The 19,950-nt window shown below is 39.5% G+C and overlaps 1 protein-coding gene across 1 annotated transcript in view; it reads left to right on the forward strand.

Annotated features, from left to right (window-relative positions):
• Positions 1 to 19,950, forward strand: part of LOC149451115 (carbonic anhydrase-related protein 10-like) — a 595,254-nt gene that overhangs the window by 233,272 nt on the left and 342,032 nt on the right. The window contains exon 2 of the mRNA XM_089690955.1: positions 16,033 to 16,107. Within this exon, the coding sequence (XP_089547081.1) occupies positions 16,033 to 16,107 (75 nt within the window). The remainder of the gene's footprint in view (positions 1 to 16,032; positions 16,108 to 19,950) is intronic.

Here is a 19,950-nt window from a genome sequence, read left to right on the forward strand (position 1 = left end):
TGTCCTACTGCCAATTTCCACTTATTAAATAAATAAAGGTTCTGAAATTGATGCCTATTTTAATAAGACCACAAGCCATCAGCCACCTCAGCAGTCCAGGCATGCAACCAGGTCAGCACTCCCATGGTCTGGGTCTGATCTGCTGATCGTGCAAGGGATAGTCCAGGGGCAATGTGGACCAAGGATCAGACTCAGGCAGTGATAATGACGTGGGAGAGATGTCAAATATATTAGAGAAATATCTTCAATTACTCCCTACCAAGAGAGATATGGAAGCAATGCTTCAGAAAATGGAAAAAGGGACATGGTAGACCTTCATTCTAGCATTCAGAGTTTTCATGGTCGCCTTGAAGTGGTGGAAAATGTTATGTCACCAATCCTACATATACAGGAAAACCACCAGATGGCAATCATCAATCACCATGTCCCAAGCTTTGTGGTCCTATGTAGATGATCTGGAGGATTGCCATGAGCCGAATAATATCTGTATCAGGGGTATGCCAGAGTCAATACAAATGGAAGACTTATTGCCTACAGTGATGAGTATCTTCAACACACTCAATTGTGTGATTCACAGATTCAGTTGATATTGATCGTAGACATCGGATTCCTGACTCCCTGAACCCTGCTGCAACATTACCTCGAGACGTCTTATGTCAGGTCCATTTTTTCAAACAGAGAGAAGCCATACTGAATAAAGCTCGGATACCATAGATTTTGAGGGTGTTCAAATCACTCTCTACCCAGATTTATTAAAAGTGGTCTTTGACTAAGCAGAGAACATTACGACCACTAACGAGAGCTCTTCTTAAATTAGGGCTCACGTATAGATGGGGATATCCATTTTACTTGCAGACTAACAAATAGCTCATAATTGGATGACTAGTTACAGACGTTATGGTTTATCCCCCCCTCCCCCTTTTTTTTCTTTTTTTCTTCTTCTCTCCTCAGCCAGGGTACATGAGTGGAGTAATGCTAGTTTGATATCCTCTAATCAGTTTGGAGGTTAGGGACAATATAGATTGTTCTATGTCTTCTGCAGACTTATTTTGTTAAATGGGTCTTCACCGTCACCCTGGCTGATGAAATTAATATGAGATAGACTGCGTTTGTATTAAATTGGCCTGGGTTAAGACATACTGTATGCCATCTGTTTTTAGATGGCATAACTCACTGTGCGATAAACTGTTTCTAGGTGTACCAATTGTTGTATTTACTATTGTGTGAAACTGATGACCCCTTAGATTTAACGGGACGGTGAGTGGTTTCATGGAGAGCCGATGGGCATTATGTGGACATAAACTGAGAAGTTATCTCTGTTGTGTCCCCTAACTGAAACCTTTGCTTTTCTACTATCTCCTCTGGGAGATTTATCTAGGCACCTTTTTTTCCTCTCTTTTATTTTATTTTATTTTCTGTGTTTGTAGAACTGTGAAGATCAGGTCATACTGTATCTAGCACATTAAATTAACCTGTCACCACTCGTTTACTTTTGGTAATTTGAATGTTTCGATTTGGAAATTAGACTTCTTCCTGCTTTTCTATAATTTTTGGGGTTAAGAATGTATTCCAATTTTCATGTGCTGGGGTTTTACTGTTTGACAGGGGACTGTTCCCCCGCTCAAGAGTCTATAAAAAACCCTTGGACCAGAGGACCGGGGTTGTGCGGTGTACAGTCCCCCTGTATGGAGGAAATGATACAATCCCGCTATAGAGGTGTGGAAAATATATATTATAGCTATAGTGTGCTTCATTGCACGTGTTTATTGATTCCACGGGATTGGGACGGTTTCTCCAGGTGGCGTTGAACGCATCTGTAGTTTGTATAGCCTATTAACATGAAATTGGGTGAAGACCCATTGGACTTCTTTTTTTGGGGGGTTCTGACCTCTCCCAGGGTCTTCATGGACTTTTTTGGATTAATGTGGAGATATATACATTTTTTTTTGTGACCATTGTTTTTTGTTTTTTCTTTTCTACGCTGTGGAGGTGTAGGTCCCTCGGCAGCCTCTTGCCCCTCATAGGTTTCCATGTTTTGTTTTATAGTTCAGGTGTATTGCATGTCAGAATAGACACATCTTTTTTGTGAGTTCTGTTAGAACTTTTTTTTGTTTCTCTTTTATGTTTTTTTTCTTTTTCTCTTTTTCTTCTGTTTTTTTTTCTTTTTCTGTCTTTTTATGGCATTCGATGGAAGTGATGTGACCACATGACATCTCTAAAAGTATTGTATTTACTGTCATGTCTTCAATAAAATTTGGGTCCCTCAATGTAAGGGGCCTTACCGTTCCTCAGAAACATTCACAAATTTTATACAATATGCATAAACAGCATGTCCATGTGTTATTTCTACAGGAGACACATTTTAAAATTTCATCTGTTTCATTTATGCCTACTCGCCATTACACTTACATTAAGTGCCATTTTAGCAATAACCCAGAAAGTAAATCTAAGGGTGTGGCTATAGGATTTTATGTCTCTCAGTCTCGGATGTCCAAGAGGTAAGCAATCCAGGGGGCAGATTTCTTATTCTCAAGTGAAAAAAAAAATAATTTGTCATTCACTCTGTTTAATGTTTACACTCCCAATCAGGGCCAAGTCTCTATGCTGCTTGCTCTCCTCTGCAAATTTGGCTCACTAGCTGAAGGAAGAGTAGTGCTGAGTGGGGACTTTAATATACACTATATTGCAAAAATTATTGGGATACCCCCTCCAATCACTTCCATGGCCACAGGTGTATAAAATCAAGAGGTGCCATGATCGGTTGCTACCTGTGCAATAAGTCCATCCGTGAAATGTCCTTGCTACTAAATATTCCACAATCAACTGTTAGTGGTATTATAACAAAGTGGAAGCAACTGGAAATGACAGCAACTCAGCCATGAAGTGTTAGGCAGGGGCAGTCTGACCATTTGGAAACTTTGGCACTGCCCAAGGGCCCAGGGTAAGTAGGGGGCCCCATGAGTTGTCCCTGGTACCTTTTTCATAGGCTTTTTTTTAGTTTGGGCAAGGACACAGGGGCCCCATGATCCCCTATTGCCCGGGGGCCCCATGAGTTGTCAGTCTGCCTCTGGTGGTAGGCCATGTAAAATGATTGAGCAGGGTCAGACCTTGCTGAAGCGCACAGTGCGCAGAAGTCGCCAACTGTCAGCAGAGTCAACAGCTAAAGACTTCCAAATGTCATGTTGCCTTCAGATTAGCACAACAGTGCATAGAGAGCTTCATGGAATGGGTTTCCATGGCCGAGCAGCTGCATCCAAGCCTTATATCACCAAGCGCAATGCAAAGTGTCGGATGCAGTGGTGTAAAGCAAGCTGTCCCTAGAATCTAGAGCAATGGAGACCTGTTCTCTGAAGTGACAAATCACACTTGTCTGTCTGGCAATCTGATGGATGTCTGGGTTTGGCAATTGCCAGGAGAGCGGTACTTGCCTGACTGCATTGTGCCAAGCGTAAAGTTTGGCCATGGAATCCCATTCCATGAAGCTCTCTATGCACTGTTGTGCTAATCTGAAGGCCACACAAAGTTTTGAGATCTTTAGCTAGTGACTTTGTAGACAGTTGGTGTCTTCTGCGCACTGTGCACTTCAGCATGCACTGACCTCATTCTGTAATTTTACATGGTCTACCACTCTGAGTTGTTCCAAGTTGCTTCCACGTTGTAATAATACCACTAACAGTTGACCGTGGAATATTTAGTAGAAGGGAAATTTCACAGATGGACTAATTGCACAGGTGGCAACCTGTCATGGTACCATGCTTGAATTCACTGAGCTCCTGAGAGCGGCCCATTCTTTCACAAATGTATGTAGAAGCAGTCTGCATGCCTAGGTGCTTGATTTTATGTACCTGTGGCCCTGGAGGAACACCTGAATCCAGTGATTTGGAGGGGTGTCCCAATACCTTTGGCAATATAGTGAATATGGCATAGGTCCTAGATGATGGCGGTGCAAGTTTGCCCCACTTGGAATTATATCACATAGCAGCTTTGCTTAGTAGGGTCCTGGACTGGTTCCACAATAGCTCAGATAAGCAGCGGGTTATCCTTGAATTGAACTTGTCACCTGTCCCATTGACTTCTCTCCCATCGCTATATCCTAATGATCGTCTGCACATATGGCAACTAACACCTTTGCTTTTTACCTTTTTACATGTTTGGAACAAGTGTTAGGGATCCGGGTATGACCAGAAATGTGTGGACTGACACAGGGAAGTAGCAGGCTCAGGAACACAGGCGTAGTCAGGGCTGGAGAGGTGGAATGGTCAGGCGGGCCGTAAGGTGCTGTCAGGCACCGCCCGGCGGGATCTCTAGTACCCACAGACCAGGATTCCCCAGGGTGCGGAGTCTAAGCCCCAGTCTGCCTTTTCACCAGAGCCCCTGATGGTGGGGATGGACTTGGCGCAGGACGGAGACCAGGTCACGGCCCCTGAGTGCGCCCAACTGTGGTAGAGGGGTCCGCCGAGGGTATGTACCGGGGGAAAGCCTGATGTGAAGGGGCTGGCAGGTTTGGACAGTAGTCACTGGATCCGTGTGGGATGGATGGATCGTCTGGGTAGCGTCAGGCGTAGTCAGGCAGGCCAGGTCAGCAACGTGTGGGCAGTGAGGTACCAGAGGAGCAGGCAGAGAATAGTCAGGGTCACAAACCGGGTTCAGTAACTCACGAGCAGTGCGGTACAGAGGATCAGGCAGAAGGGTGGTCAGGCAAGCCAGGGGTTCAACAGGAGACGGTCAGCAGAGGTCAGGATCAAAGCAGGGTCAGCAACTAGGCAGATAGGCAGGAACACAGGATACCAGGTACAGGGGCTCATGGGAAACATACACCAAGGCACTGATCACAGGCCTGGTCATTCCTTAAATACACCTCCTGCAATCAGCCCCAGGTGTTGGCTGACTGCAGGAGTGAGCTTCTGGCTGCTGAGAGCACCCGTTGGCCAGCCCTGGTACTGCAGCCTACACGGCAGGTGAGTCCCACCACCAGTGGTGAATCAATTCCTGACAACAAGATTATTACAACATATGGCCTCTCTTCGAGGCCTGGGCCTCTAATGCCAAAACTCTGATAGTGTAGTACTTTATTAGAAACAACGGGGGTATATAGCAAGAGTATGAACTCACATGTTGCAGTTGAGAGCTAGCAGGGAGAAATCCAAAATGGCCACCGGCCATCCACGAGGGCCGTGCGGTGTGCCGTCACAGGGTATAGGGCACCTCCGTAACGCGTTTCGTGCTCTTCCACATTCTCAAAGAGAGTGTGCCTCCTGTTATGACATTTCTTATATACTGTGCCGCGTGGATGCGCAGTAGCGCAGTAGCGCCGTATCGCGTCATTGTGATCGGCTCCTGCATGCGCGATGCGCGCGGATGGCGGCCATTTTACTGGACCACAGTGTAATCTGACAGACAGTCCAAAGGACATGTAAGCTGACTTGTAGACTCTCTCCTTATCATAGTAAGGAGCAGTGTTAATTTGGGATATGTGCCAAATCGCAAGCGCTGGAATATTAATAAGCGGGTGTAGTAATAACCCAGTTTCTTAAATAAAAAAAGGGGGAGAGTGTGTTAATGAGCAAATAATACTCTGCTCACTGATAGTATTTATGTAAGGAACCTCGTAGAACTACAAGGATCAGAATCTGGGTCAGCTTGCATGTACTTCCAAATAACATGACTATCTATAAAATCATAACACATGAAACATATAAAAAGAATAAGCAATAAATGGATATAAAAAATGAAAATTTGATGATGGAAATAAATATATAAAACCACAAAATTAAAAACCATTTATCAAAAAGGGAGTATTTAGTTTCCTGCTTTTGGAAGAGCCCTGATTCCCAGGTATTGGAAATCTTCAACAATGTCCTCAATATGTGAATACGTGGCATAAGTGAACTATATTATGCGCATGCAGGAGCTACTAGCTATAACTAATGACAACTATGCCAAGTTTAGTGAAACATGGTCCCCATGGGTTGAGTTTTCTGTCTCCCTACAGCTACCAACCCTTTATGAGATAATAAGCTCTGATACTTTCTTTTTGGATGTCATGCTTGGTCAACTTAGCTGGTTGGATTTTAATATTCATGCTGCCTTGATGGCGATGCTGGGTCAACACCACTTTCTGACACCTCCATTTTCTTTCTCTTTCCCTTTTTTTATTTCTTTTTTTTTCTTCTCGTTTTTGAATTATCTTAACTCTGGCAAAGATGGCCTTGATGGCAAATATTTTGCCATTGTATAACTGCACAATTTTGTGCTTAGTAGGTGATAAAGGATAGGAACATATGCTGTTACCATTATTGCTTGGTGGATATAATGCAATTTTGTGATTTCATTGCTGTCATAGTGCCATATTTTTCAATAAAAACTTATCACCTTTAATGGAAACACTCTAAAAATGCATGTACATGTATTTATGGCATGTTTTGCCCCCTTATTTTGTGTTGGTTGGTTGTGGTTGTCACCTGCTGACTCACCACTGCTGTCAGCTGGGTATTCCAGGCTCGAGAAAGGGAACAGGCCCCTAAAGCCTGTAACCACATTCACCCAACAGTAGTAGCAAATTTTGTGAGCCAGTAACAGCAGACTCTGATGTGCAGCTCTTCCCAGTGTGAAGCTGAATTGTTTGCCTACTGTAGTAAGTTGGACATCGAAGGGCAACACAAATCATAAACAAACAAAATATTTCCCAGCTCATTTACCAGCCAGTGTGTAAATCAACCAAATTGACCCTGTATAACCATTTTGTTAAAAAGAGACGGTTTTGTTTGCACACATTTGACAATTGTGGTGGTTTATGTAATAATTTATTCTAAATATGTAGGGTGGCGTCCTCTCCCTTAAACAAAATATCGCAGTGCCTCCAGCCGTTAAAATACGGCAAATGTTTAATGAACCAATAATTTGGACGCCTTAATAATTTGATCACCACTTAATAATGTACCTTGAGTCCTTTTAGCCAGTATGATTTTGTACCATATACACAAAAATTGCCTTTTTGATAAATAAATAAATACATTTATTTATGTACAAATTTTATATATATATTAATACAAACGCAAAATACTGGTGATAAATGTATACTTGTACATACGATCAAAAATATGATATGCTAATTTCTATATGGTCCAACAATATATGATTATAGATAATAGTAAGTAGAGGAAAAATCAAATTTAAGTTGTAACCTGTTAGTGCTTCAGAAATTATTTCAAATTTCTCATGGCCATAGAGAAAAAAGAAAAGTATCTCTGATAAATTGCACTACAACAAAACTACCGATCAGTTAAATATGCAATATATACTCTCAATACCAAACCAAATCATTTTTAGTGATAATTATGTATATAATCTTAATATTCCTAAACACACAATACAAATGCTATACGTCTTTGTAAAATTGGAAATATCAAATAAAATACAATATCCTAGCGGTCTCACCGCTCCTAGAACCTTGATTTTGAGGACTCCCCAGTGGGATGCAGTTGGGCCTTCAAATGGTCCTCAAGACAAAATGGCAGCTGGACTCCTTCAGCAAAATGGCCGCAGGTAGCAAGTGAGAGATAGTGCAGTCTTGATTGTAGTGTTTAGAGTAGAGTGTAGATATTATAAAAGGAAAGTAGATCAGAAGAAGTAGTTCAGTATAGTCATAGACGTGTTGATAAAAGTCTAGATCAGAAGTATCATAGAAGAAGTTTAGAAGTGTAGAAGTCTTGAAGTTTAGAAGATTGTTTTCAGATTTTTAAGTTGTTTCAGATTCTCTCAGATTCTCAGATTTTCAGATCCTTGCAGTTTGAGGTGTATGGCATTTTTATACCATACAATCCTTTGTTTCAAGGGACACTCCCAACAGGCTTGTTGATTGGCCGGTCGAGAAGTGTGCGTACTTAGAGATATTTCTTACCTGTCCACTGGGGACAGTCAGGCATCCAAAGAAATTTGTGTTTTAATGATGACTCATGATTTGATTGAAACCAAAATGTCTTTAGGTATTAAATATATATGCGTTATTCAAGTATAGTTGATTTCACTACTAATTCTTGGATAAGGATCCTAGAAAGATATACATACATTTGGTTTCTCATTTCCCTGATATTTAACTGTTTTGAGCTAGCTGATTTCTTTTGGAAATGTACAATTGACACCAATTCACAAATCATCTTATTCTTCATCATTTCACACTTAATTGAGTGGTATGCAATACCCAACTTTGTTGAATATATTTTGGTGTGTGGAAACATACCCTTTATAAGATCTTATTGATATAAACCACATTTTTCTTTGTATCTTAACTGACCCGGATTTTACCTTGGGCTGAATATATAGTTCATGGAAATGTGACGGAGAACCTTATCCATTGTTGAGTAATTAAGGTAAATAGACTGGCATGGAGTTAAGACCTTAGTTCAATATCATATTGTCACATTTCAAGGAGACGGTTTGTTCATCACACTTTCCAAGGTTTTGTGTGAGCTTTCAGACAATCAGGTTTGGTTCCCCTATTGTCACTTCCAGACCTTGTATATGTTCACCTGCAGAAGTCCAAATAGTGGTGTTTGACTCTATAATTAAGTTTCCTGCAGATGAGGTCTCCTAGCTTCCCATAGACAATGGTACTTGTTTATATGACATACTTTTGCAAGGTCTTAGAATAACCAGAATCATATTCCACCATTGTCTTTTTCTGGTACTCTTGTTTAGGTGTGTTGGCTCACCTGTAGAAATTCAAATAGTAGTGTTTGTCTCATTGTCTTTTAAACAAGTCTCTTCCACTCACTGGTTTTTGTAACTTCCTAGAAGGTCATTTGAATTTCAACCAAGAATGTTAACCCATAACAGTCAGCCAGGATTCACAATTTTGGAATAAAATCATTTCTTAATAAATAGTCCCCCAAAAGTCACTACACAATATATGCATAGCCACAGTGTCCATGACAAGGCTCCTCTGTATACTGCAGTCCTAACTCTATAATTTTCAGATTCTCCTTAGTAGGAGCACATATAACAGTGGATAGATTAAGGGCAGATGTGCCGAAAGGGAGCCCACCCCTCCTTAAAGGAACAGGTATGTATGTGATGCCCAACAAGAGCACAATGGCAGCAAAGGTAACCAGTGCATCACTGCACCCAATTCTACCAACTGTACAAAAATGTGGCAACCACCCCAACCTTTAACTAGCCTCTTTAGTAATCACAAACAAACAAATTTACCCAGCACATTTACCAGCCATTTTAAATAATAAATAAACAGCGCAAATTAAAAAAAAACCCTCACCACATATATAACATCAATCACCAACACAATATGTAAATCAATATAAATAAAAAATAAACATTTATAGAGTGACTTCCGGTGAGTGGAGCGGACGCTGAGCGGTGCATTCCAAGCGGCTATCTTTGTTGCTGGATCTGTATTCTGTCATTCTCTGCAAACTCACAGGCTGTGAGGTTTCTAGATTGGAGTGTGCAAATGTGGATTTTGTATTGGCCAATGGAGGCAATAAAACCAATGCTTGTAGTCATCTTTTAACATGTGAGTGGCCTGGTATTATTTTTAATATTGCACGTTAGTAGCAATATCACACTATGATATTTTTCTCTCTTGCACCACTGTGGAGTTCAAATTAGGAGTAAGCAGGGGCGGACTGACCATTTGGAAACTCAGGCACTGCCCGAGGGCCCAGGGTCAGTAGGGGGCCCCATGAGATGCCTCTGGTACCTTTTTCATAGGCTTTTTTGAGCTTGGGCAAGGACACAGGGGCCCCTTGATCCCCTATTGCCCGGGGGCCCCATGAGTTGTCAGTCTGCCCCTGGGAGTGAGTGGAAGGAGAACCCCAAGCCTTACAAGGCGGTTAAGAATTCCTGGAGGATATAGAGGGAGTTTAGGATCCCTAAAATACTAAAAGGCGCAAAACTCACCATCATCTGGTGAGTGCAGTTGATTTTGATTTCACACTGGTGGATGGTGGAAGCACATTTCTTTGGGAGAAGAAAATTCTATATAATAATTTGTTTGGGGAAGAAGGACTCTTTTTGTGTACACAATTATATTATTTTTTTGGACACTTTATACATTTTTATTTTTTATTCATATTGATTTACATATTGTGTCGGTGATTGATGTTATATACAGTATTTGGTGAGGGTTTTTTTCATTTGCGCTGTTTATTTATTATTTTAACTATTTGGTGTATTACACTTGTGCGCAGCAGCAAATTTTTCACCCATATATTATCTGTTGAAAGTTTTATTCTTGTGCGCTGGGATTTGTGATATATACATTTACCAGCCAGCCTGCAAATCAACAAAATTGACCCTGTCTAACCATTTACGTTAAAAAAAAGAGGGTTTTGGTTGCACAGATTTGCAAATATACAAACAAGCCGCAGTGCCCACAACAAAGCTCCTCTGTATACTGTGGTTCTAACGCTGTAATTTTCAGAGTCTCATCAGTAGGAGCACATATAGCAGTGGAGAGATAAAGAGCAGGTGTGCCTGGAGGGAGCTCACCCCTCCTTAAAGGCACAGGGACGCACATGATGCCCAGCAAGAGCACAATGGCAGCAAAGGCATCCCATTCAACCAACTGTATGAAAAAGTGTTAACTACCCCAACCTATAACCTGTCCTTAATCTATCCACTGGTATATATGCTCCTACATATGACTTATTATTTTTCAGAAGGAATTCAATCCATTTTTTTTCCGGCCACAGCTTAGGCACAATTAACACTTTAGATGTTCACTAAAACATAGTAAATATTCACTTTTTGAGTTCAAGTACACTTTCATGCTGAACTAAAGAGAATAAACAATTACCTGCAGTTGTAATTGTCCCGACAAGGCACATGTCAAAAACTTGTTTTGGTCTAGGGGAACCTTGAAAAGCAGTTTAAAGGATAAGTTCATCTTTGGGACTGCTGCCCGATCCCCCCCCCTCTCTGTGACAGCATAACGGGAGAAGTTCCTCGTACTAGCTGTCACTTTTTTAAGAAAGAGCAGTTGTGCAGGGCTCCGCCCACATGGCTGCATCTTTCAATCACAGTGTTCTGTGAATTAATAAACTACAATCCTGACAGCCTAAGTGACTGCCAGTTTATAGTTCTCAATGAACTACCACTCCACTGCGGAGCGCCATGGTAGTTCATTGAATCTTCCTGTTAGTATATCTGCTTGCCTGTACATCCCATACGGACAAGCAGATATACTAACAGGTCTGCATTAGATCTGCATGGCACCAATGATCTAATGATCACTGGTGCAATGCTTTACAAGCTCTTGCAACCAAAAATATTAATCTGCAAAAAAATGTGCATTTTTTATTATTGGCCAAAAAATTTAACTTATCTTTTAACTTACTTTAGCATCCCTAGCAGGTGGTGCTCTTCTCTTTTCTCCAACACTCTGGGTTATGGGAAAGACATTTGCTACTGTATGTGGAGGGGGCCCCAAAGCAAGGTTTTTTCCCCCAGAGTTTAGCTTTAAAAATCAGTAGAGATGTTTACTCAGAAAACAAGCATTCAAAAACATGTTTACCCACTTACCGACCGCAATATGTATATATACAAGTGGGTTACTGGGGTTATGGCTGAAGATATTAGCCATAACCCCTGGTACCTTTTTTGTTCAGCTGAAGGTCAGCTTTCTGATGAAAGTAGTTCAAGAGGCTCATTAGCCACTGGATCGCTTTCAGTAACGGTTGGAGGGGACATCCCTCCCTCCCGCCGCTCGCTATATTTCGCGGGCTTGCCGCCTCAACTGCCACTCCCGAGAAATGATCCGACGATGCAGCCAGCTGATCACAGAGGCAGTAAGAGACTGTATCGTCTCTGAACACCTCTATGGCCTTTGGAGGAACAATCTTTTTATTTTCAAAGCATAAGATCAAACATTTTTTCTCTCTTTAAAGAGGGCCTGTCATCCTTATTTCTTTTATAAGGGATGTTTACATTCCTTGTAATAGGAATAAAAGTGATAAAAAAAAATATATAGGGAAAGTGTAAAAATAAAATAAGAAAAAAAAAATTAAAGTGCCCCCCATCCCTCCGTGCTCACACACAGAAGTGAACAAAAATGTAAGTTGTGCCCGCATATATAAATGGTGAGGTATCACCGCGAACATAAGAGCAAAAGCAATAATTCTAGAGCTAGACCTCCTCTGTAACTATACATTTTTAAAGTGTTGCCTATGGAGATTTTTAAGTACCGTAGTTTGTTGCTTTCCACGAGCATGCGCAATTTTAAATTGTAACATGTTAGGTATTTATTTATTCACCCTAACATCATCTTGCATATTTTACAAAAACATTGGGGTATATATTGTTTTTTCTTCAATTCCTTAAAGTGATTTTTTTCAATTTTAATGATCGCCATTTCATTCTTTAGTAGGGTCTTTGCTAAAAATAAATAAATATGTGTATATATATATATATATATATATATATATATATATATATAATGTTTGGAGGTTATAAGTAATTTTCTATCAAAAAATACAGATTTACACTTGTAAGCAAAAAGTACCAGAAAATGCTTGGCTTTCAAATGGTTACCTAGCATTTCTATGCAGCAGAGTTAGTTAACTTACAAATGAATGTGTCATAGATTTAAGAGCTATGATTTTCATTAGAAACATGTTAAAGCAGCATTTTACTCAAAGGGTAAATTCGAAGACTCATTAATATAATATTTTTTTCTAATTGAAAATATCTGGCTAAAACAATTAGCAAATAAATGGTTATTTTTAAGATGTGGGTTAGAAATTGGACAGTTTTTTTTTACCATTTGCCATATTATTTGATTATGCTTTCAGAGTTTTGCTTTTCTCTTGACCGGCTTCAGTTTCTGAAGGAGCATTGAATTCATAAGACAATCAATCAGAACCATTGAAAAGTTACTAAAATGGCATTGACTATACAGTGGCAAGCTACTGATCTTTAAATCAAAATGTTTAGAAAATAAAATTTTCTTTTAAAAAACAATAGCAAAATGTCAATTCAGGCTTTATAATAAGCAGTGCTGTCAAAAGTCCCGACAGCCTGAGGCACTTGCCCCAGGTCTCCCAGAAAGTGCCTCAATGCCCAATCAATGCAAATTTATTGTGCATAGTCTTAGCTGGTCCCCATTCAGAAATGTAATGTGATGAAAGAGGTCTAAATTGTGGCCAGGCTAACAAATTTACCACACTACTAAATCACTGCTGCATTCTTTAACGCTAAACGTTAGCTTGAAACAAATGCATTCAGCACTGTAATTATTAATACATCATTAAATACATTTTTAATACAAGTTTTCAAATACAAGTTTGGCCACCCTGCAGAATTTATAGCATGCACTGCCCCCTTTGCCAAGCTGAGACCTGCCAGTGTCATGGATTGTTCTCAATCATCGTCTGGGAAGACCAGGTGATGTTAATCTCAAAGGTTTTAATTGCCCAGACTCATCTGACCTTGCCCCAACAATCAGCACCAAGGGTTCTTCTAAGCAGTTGTCTAGAAAACTGAAACTGAAAATAGTTGACGCTCACAAAGCTGGAGAAGACTATAAGAAGATAGCAAAGCATTTTCAGATGTCAATATCCTCTGTTCGGAATGTAATTTTAGAAATGGCAGTCATCAGGAACAGTGGAAGTTAAAGCAAGATCTGGAAGACCAGGAAAAATATCAGACAGAACAGCTCGCAGGATTGTGAGAAAAACAATTCAAAACCCACGTTTGACTGCACGATCCCTCCAGAAAGATCTGGCAGACACTGGAGTTGTGGTACACTATTCCACTATAAAGAGATACTTGTACAAATATGGTCTTCATGGAAGAGTCATCAGAAGAAAACCTCTTCTACGTCCTCACCACAAAAATCATCGTTTGAACTTTGCAAATGAACATATAGACAAGCCTGATGCATTTTGGAAACAAGTTCTGTGGACCGATGAGGTTAAAATTGAACTTTTTGGCCGGAATGAGCAAAGGTACGTTTGGAGAAGAAGGGGCACAGAATTTAATGAAAAGAACCTCTGTCCAACTGTTAAGCATGGGGTTGGATCAATCATGCTTTGGGGTTGTGTTGCAGCCAGTGGCACAGGGAACATCTCACGAGTAGAAGGAAAAATGGATTCAATAAAATTTCAGCAAATTTTGGATGGTAACTTGATGCCATCTGTGAAAAAGCTGAAGTTAAAGAGAGGATGGCTTCTACAAGATAATGATCCTAAACACACCTCAAAATACACGGGGGATTACATCAAGAGGCGTAAACTGAAGGTTTTGCCATGGCCTTCACAATCTCCTGACCTCAACATAATTGAAAATCTATGGATAGACCTTAAAAGAGCAGTGCGTGACAGACAGCCCAGAAATCTCAAAGAACTGGAAGACTTTTGTAAGGAAGAATGGGCAAAGATACCTCAAACAAGAATTGAAAGACTCTTGGCTGGCTACAAAAAGTGTTTACAAGCTGTGATACTTGCCAAAGGGGGCAGTACAAGATATTAACTCTGCAGGGTGCCCAAACGTTTGCAGACGCCATTTTTTTGTTTTCTGTTATTTTGAAAGTGTAAATGATGGAAATAAAATCTAACTTTTGTTGACATATTATAAGAATGTCTAATCTGTAATTTGATGCCTTTTAGAGATTTTTCCATCTTTCCTTGGCTTCTTTATGCACATTAATACAAATTTGTAGCTGGGGTGCCCAAACTTTCGATCCCCACTGTACCTGAAATTAACCTGGTAATGTATTTTACCAAAACAGCAAAAATTATGCCAAAACTAATCTCAATCATCCCTATTTAAATGAAGTTCAAACTTTATTTATTTATTTCAGGTACTTGTATAGCGCCGTCAATTTACGCAGCGCTTTACATATATATTGTACATTCACATCAGTCCTTAACCCTCAAGTGGGTGCACAATCTAAGGTCCCTAACTCACATTTATACATACACATACTAGGGCCAATTTAGACAGGAACCAGTTAACCTACCAGCATGTCTTTGGAGTGTTGAAGGAAACCAGAGTACCCGGAGGAAACCCACGTAGGCACAGGGAGAACATGTTTTCAGGAAAGTGGAGGTGACTCCAATGGAGACAAAACAGCAGTCAAAATTTACAATTCTGCACATGTCTAAGCCTCACACTATCCAAATGAAACAAAATAGTCTGGAACTGGGCTTTATGTTTAACCACTTCCCCACCGCTCTATAGCAGAAATACTGCTACAGGGCGGCAGGGCTGTGCAAAATGATGTATATACACATGATTTTCTATTTACATTGGCGGCTACAGCTGTCAATCACTGGTTCCGGCTGGAGATTCCCCGCCGCCACTCGGAGATCACCAACTATCACTGATGTATAAAAAAAAAAATCTCAGTATATATACATTTGTAGACTCTATCACTTTCACGTAAAGCGATTAATTTACATGTATTGGGATTTTGTTTTATAGAAAATTGTCAGTCTTTTTTTGTTTATAGCGCAAAAATTAAAAAATGCAGAGACAATTAAATACCACCAAAAGAAAGCTCCATTTGTGGGAAAAAAGGACATAAATTTCATTTGGGTGCAGCATTGCATGACCACGCAATTGTCATTTAAAGTAATACAGTGCCGTATCGCAAAAAAGTGCCTGGTCAAGAAGGGGGTAAATCCTCTGGAGGGCAAGTGGTTAAAGTGCAGTCGTATCAGGCAATTAGAAGTAATTTTTATTAGGCTGGGTCACACCAGTGCAGTATAGTTTGGGTACAGCTTGATTGTACCTGTGTTTTACATGCGGCTTTAGGTTCACTCCCATTGACTCCTATTAGACTGTGTGTTTTTGATGCACTTTCATGAAAATGTATTAGAAGTCAATGGGATCACTCCCAAAACCGTATGTAAAGTGCATATAAATCCCACTGCACCCAAACCACAGCACACTGGTCTGATATATGACTATTTATTGTATGCTAACGCTGATTAAACCTTGTTTTTAAAAAAAGCTCTTGATTTTTATATCTGTTTGTAATTTATGTGTATTAATATTTATCTTGTGTTCTCCCAGCACAGTTCAGTCCAGCTAAGACATATGAAGAATGGTGGGCATATAAAGAAGCTGTCCAGGGAAGCTTTGTACCAGGTATGATTTATGATGTAGATTGTTTCTGAAAGTTGTATGTGAAGGTAAAAAAAAATGGTTTAAATGTACAAGAGTCATCCAGCCTATATGGACACATAAACACATGTAAGCTGATGTTGATCATGTTTGGTTTGCTACTAACCTTCAGCATAGATGAAAACCCCAAAGCTCTTATAAAAACACAAGTCACAGTATAAAAGGAACTTATTATAGAATACCGGCATGCCTTTAGGTTGGTTAACTTCCACCAACATTATACATACCTAGAGTGCTACTATGAATGCAGTACCCCCTAGGCATCGTCTTTGTTAAATACTATGCTGAAGGTTAAATTTTCATTCTCAAGTTCTGAGGAATAAGGCGTTTAAATTTAGCTGACAAAACCTTGTCTTTGAAAGTGTGTTATGTTCACCAGAGGGCTTTCAGGAACCTTTTAATTCACTGTAACCTTGATAGCTATTTTGTCTATGAACCTCAATAGTCAAGACAAAGGTCACAAGAGCCTTTCTCCTAAAACCAATTCACAACCTTCAACTTGAAATATCAATGTGAAGTGACAAATACAATAACAACACACGTATGTCATCATATTTCCTCGTGGTTTGCTATTATAGAACACTCACAGTTCAAAGGAGATTGTTTGCTAGCAATTTCTCCTCTCTAAATATACTGCAAACGCTTAACAAGTAATTTTTATCCTGGGCTAAATGGATGTCTAGTTTGCATACAGCATCACTTCCAAAAGCCTTCTGCTAACGACAAATGTTATTAGAGATGCAAAGATCAGCCTGTCCTCCAATGCAGTTAAATCAGATAGAGATCATTGTTGTTTCTGCTCACCACGGACAGAAAGCTCTACTTAGATAATGAAGATGAACTAATGCACCATACATGCGGTGAAAGATTATTTTTCCCACAGAAACACCCGTGAAAGATAATGAGTGCTTCCAGGTATATTCAGTTAATCCTTCCAGATACACTTTAGCTAAAGTGTATCTAAAGCAAAAACTTTTTCATTTTTTTTTTAACTTTGGATAGTGTAGGGAAGAATTAGAACCCGGTCTGTGTTTCTTATTAATGCGGTTAGATTAGCCCTCTTTATGTGTCTTAGTAGCCTTTGTCACCAAAAAAGAAAGTGATTGGAAATCAAATGTTTTATAGTTGCCACTGGAACAGAAGATGGAGAGCAAATAATGGGTGTACCTAATTCAGTGACAACTGTATTTATTTGGAAAAATTTCCTCTTGTTTTTTTTTATACCCTATGGTACGCAGATTGCAAAAGAAACCTCAAAAGGGTTCTAACCATCCCGTATTTTATCTAAAGCTAGACAAATTTTAGCTGTAGCTATACACTGAGCCACTATTTACACCATGCAAGCACAATAAAAATGAATTAGAGTTGTAAAAAATACAATAATCCAGTAAGAGAGCTCCGTCACACATAAAACATCACCTGACCTGCTTTCCCCCAATTACAGTTCTCTTTGCTGCATTAAACAGAGAGGACTTCATCAGCATGGAAGGCATACATTTTAGGATTGGGCAGGAAAGTGCATGCCAGGATACTGTGTAATGTGTAATAACAAGGACTATAAGTCAGCTTGAAAAAAAAGCCTTCAAAAGTCAAATTGTGACATATTTCATTTATTGTGTGACCAAGCTTACCCCAAGATGACTCCATCAGTCCATCACAGCAGGAAGCAACTGCGCAACAACAGCTCCATGAAGCCCAACAGTATTATGTACATTATAGAAGTGGTCCTGATGGATTTGGACTATATACAGTATGCGTCTTTCATCTACTGTCTGAGTTACACACCACATATACTCAGCAGGCTCTAAGCTTCGCAAAGACTGTCTTGTCATTTCCCATAATAAGAAGCTAATCAGAGCGGATCTATTAATAGCATATTCATATTTTAAACATGTATATATTTTTTGCTACAGATATATTTTCACACATAAAGTTTGAATTAATAGAAGCAATACAAAATAGCTAAGTGACAGATAGCATCTGTTCTGCCATTTTATTGCAGGCGCCATCATCACTTGGCGCTTGTTTAAAAAAAGATAGGGAATATTCTCTTACTTTTGCATTACAGCATATTTAATGGGATAAACTGTGCCTTGTAACACATGTATTTCAACTGCTGTATAGGTTTAAGCTATTTACTGAATCAGATAAAGAACATGGTTCACTTTGCTTAATATATTAAATTAAGTTTACAAAAATTAATAAGCTGATTTTATCAAGCCTTTTCATTTTAGCGAGCCAGAGTTCTGTACTATAGTTATAATATAGTCCTTTGAGCTATAAAGTTTGTTTATCATTCAATCGTTTGTTTTTAGGATATTACCATTTTTGGGATTTTTTCAGGTTTTTTTATGTTTCTTTTCATTAGTGGATCCCAACCTCACTAGAGGTGCTAATATACCAATCTTTATTCTTGGTGATTTCTTTATAGCTACTAAACCCAGTGGCGTAACAACATCAATAGCAGACTCTGATGCATGAATTTGTAGTATCACATGCTGCATACTTAAAGAGTTGTTTCAAGTGTTATTATCACATGTAACATCAATTCTTGATTCCTCAAGGAAAGATCTGTTTCAGTTGTTGTAAACTCCTGGAAAATTTGCAGAGGGAACATTTCTTGTACTATTAAGATATATATCTAACCCCAAAAATGCAATTTGTAGCAGCTTACCAGTCCTTAGATAATGGTTACATTCATTCTTTCTTTCCCTTTAGTTCCGCTGGCAAGATTCACCCTCTCTATTTGTCCTTTGACCATTGACACGGGTACAGAAAGGGATGGAAAATCCAAAATTAAACAGTTGTTTGGCCCAGAAAAAAAGAATAGAGAGAAAATCTTCCTATGGAGACACCTTTCTTGATCATTTTTAAGAGGGGTTTTCTCTTATTATGGAGAAGATCAAGAACAGGTTTAGAGGCATGCTCGGTGTAGAAGTAAGTCACAATTGAGGTTGTGCCCCCTGTGGTTCAAGGCTCTTCCTGTGCACCCAAATCATCACCACGCTACCCTGATTCATAGAAAAATGCAAAAAAAAGATATGTATAAAGGATAAAAAATGTGAGGGGGGGGACATGAAGAAGGGGGTCGTCCAGCCTGGAGTAGGACTTTACAATGTTGCTAGCTTTGCAGTGCCAAAACTGATTACTAATGACTGTTTGTAACTAATATGTGCCTGATCTGAGACAAGGCTGCTGATCATTAGAATACACATCCAGCACCACAGAAGTTCAGTTGGAGAAGGAGGGGAATCCTGGCTGGGAAACAGTTTTAAAGGTGCCCTGTGACATCACTGCCTACAAATTTACAGAATCATGAGAGATACAATTTCTAACATCAGAAATTATACCCATTGTGGCATATGTATAAGGTTCCAATGCAATACATTTTATTGTGCTCTGCACATGAGAATTCAGGACAATGCAGAGCATATCCTTGATTTGGCCATCACTGCCAATAAACAGATCTTTTGCAGTCTGTGCTACTAATAGCCTTTTTAAAAAAATAACCCATAAGCTTATGAAATTTGTAATAGTTGTCAGTTGATTGTATTTTTTTCTAATTTCTGCTTTATCTGTATAAAATGTATTTAGGAAACGAACATTTACTACAGGTTGCATGCATGACACTCACTGTGCAGAGCATACTAGGCAGAAAGTCCAGCACAGCATACATGCTTGTTGGCAGTTTTCTACACAACATCCACTAGTTAGGCAGTATTATTAAAAATAAGTCTATAGAAAAGCTGACAGTGTTGCTTTGAGTTACCATTTTTGACTGCAAGTGGTGAACAATACATTTTCACA

The sequence above is a fragment of the Staurois parvus genome, unplaced genomic scaffold, assembly GCF_062004578.1.
Source record: "Staurois parvus isolate SC_StPar_1 unplaced genomic scaffold, SC_StPar_1.0 ptg000548l, whole genome shotgun sequence".
In the NCBI taxonomy this organism is placed as follows: Eukaryota; Metazoa; Chordata; class Amphibia; order Anura; family Ranidae; genus Staurois; species Staurois parvus.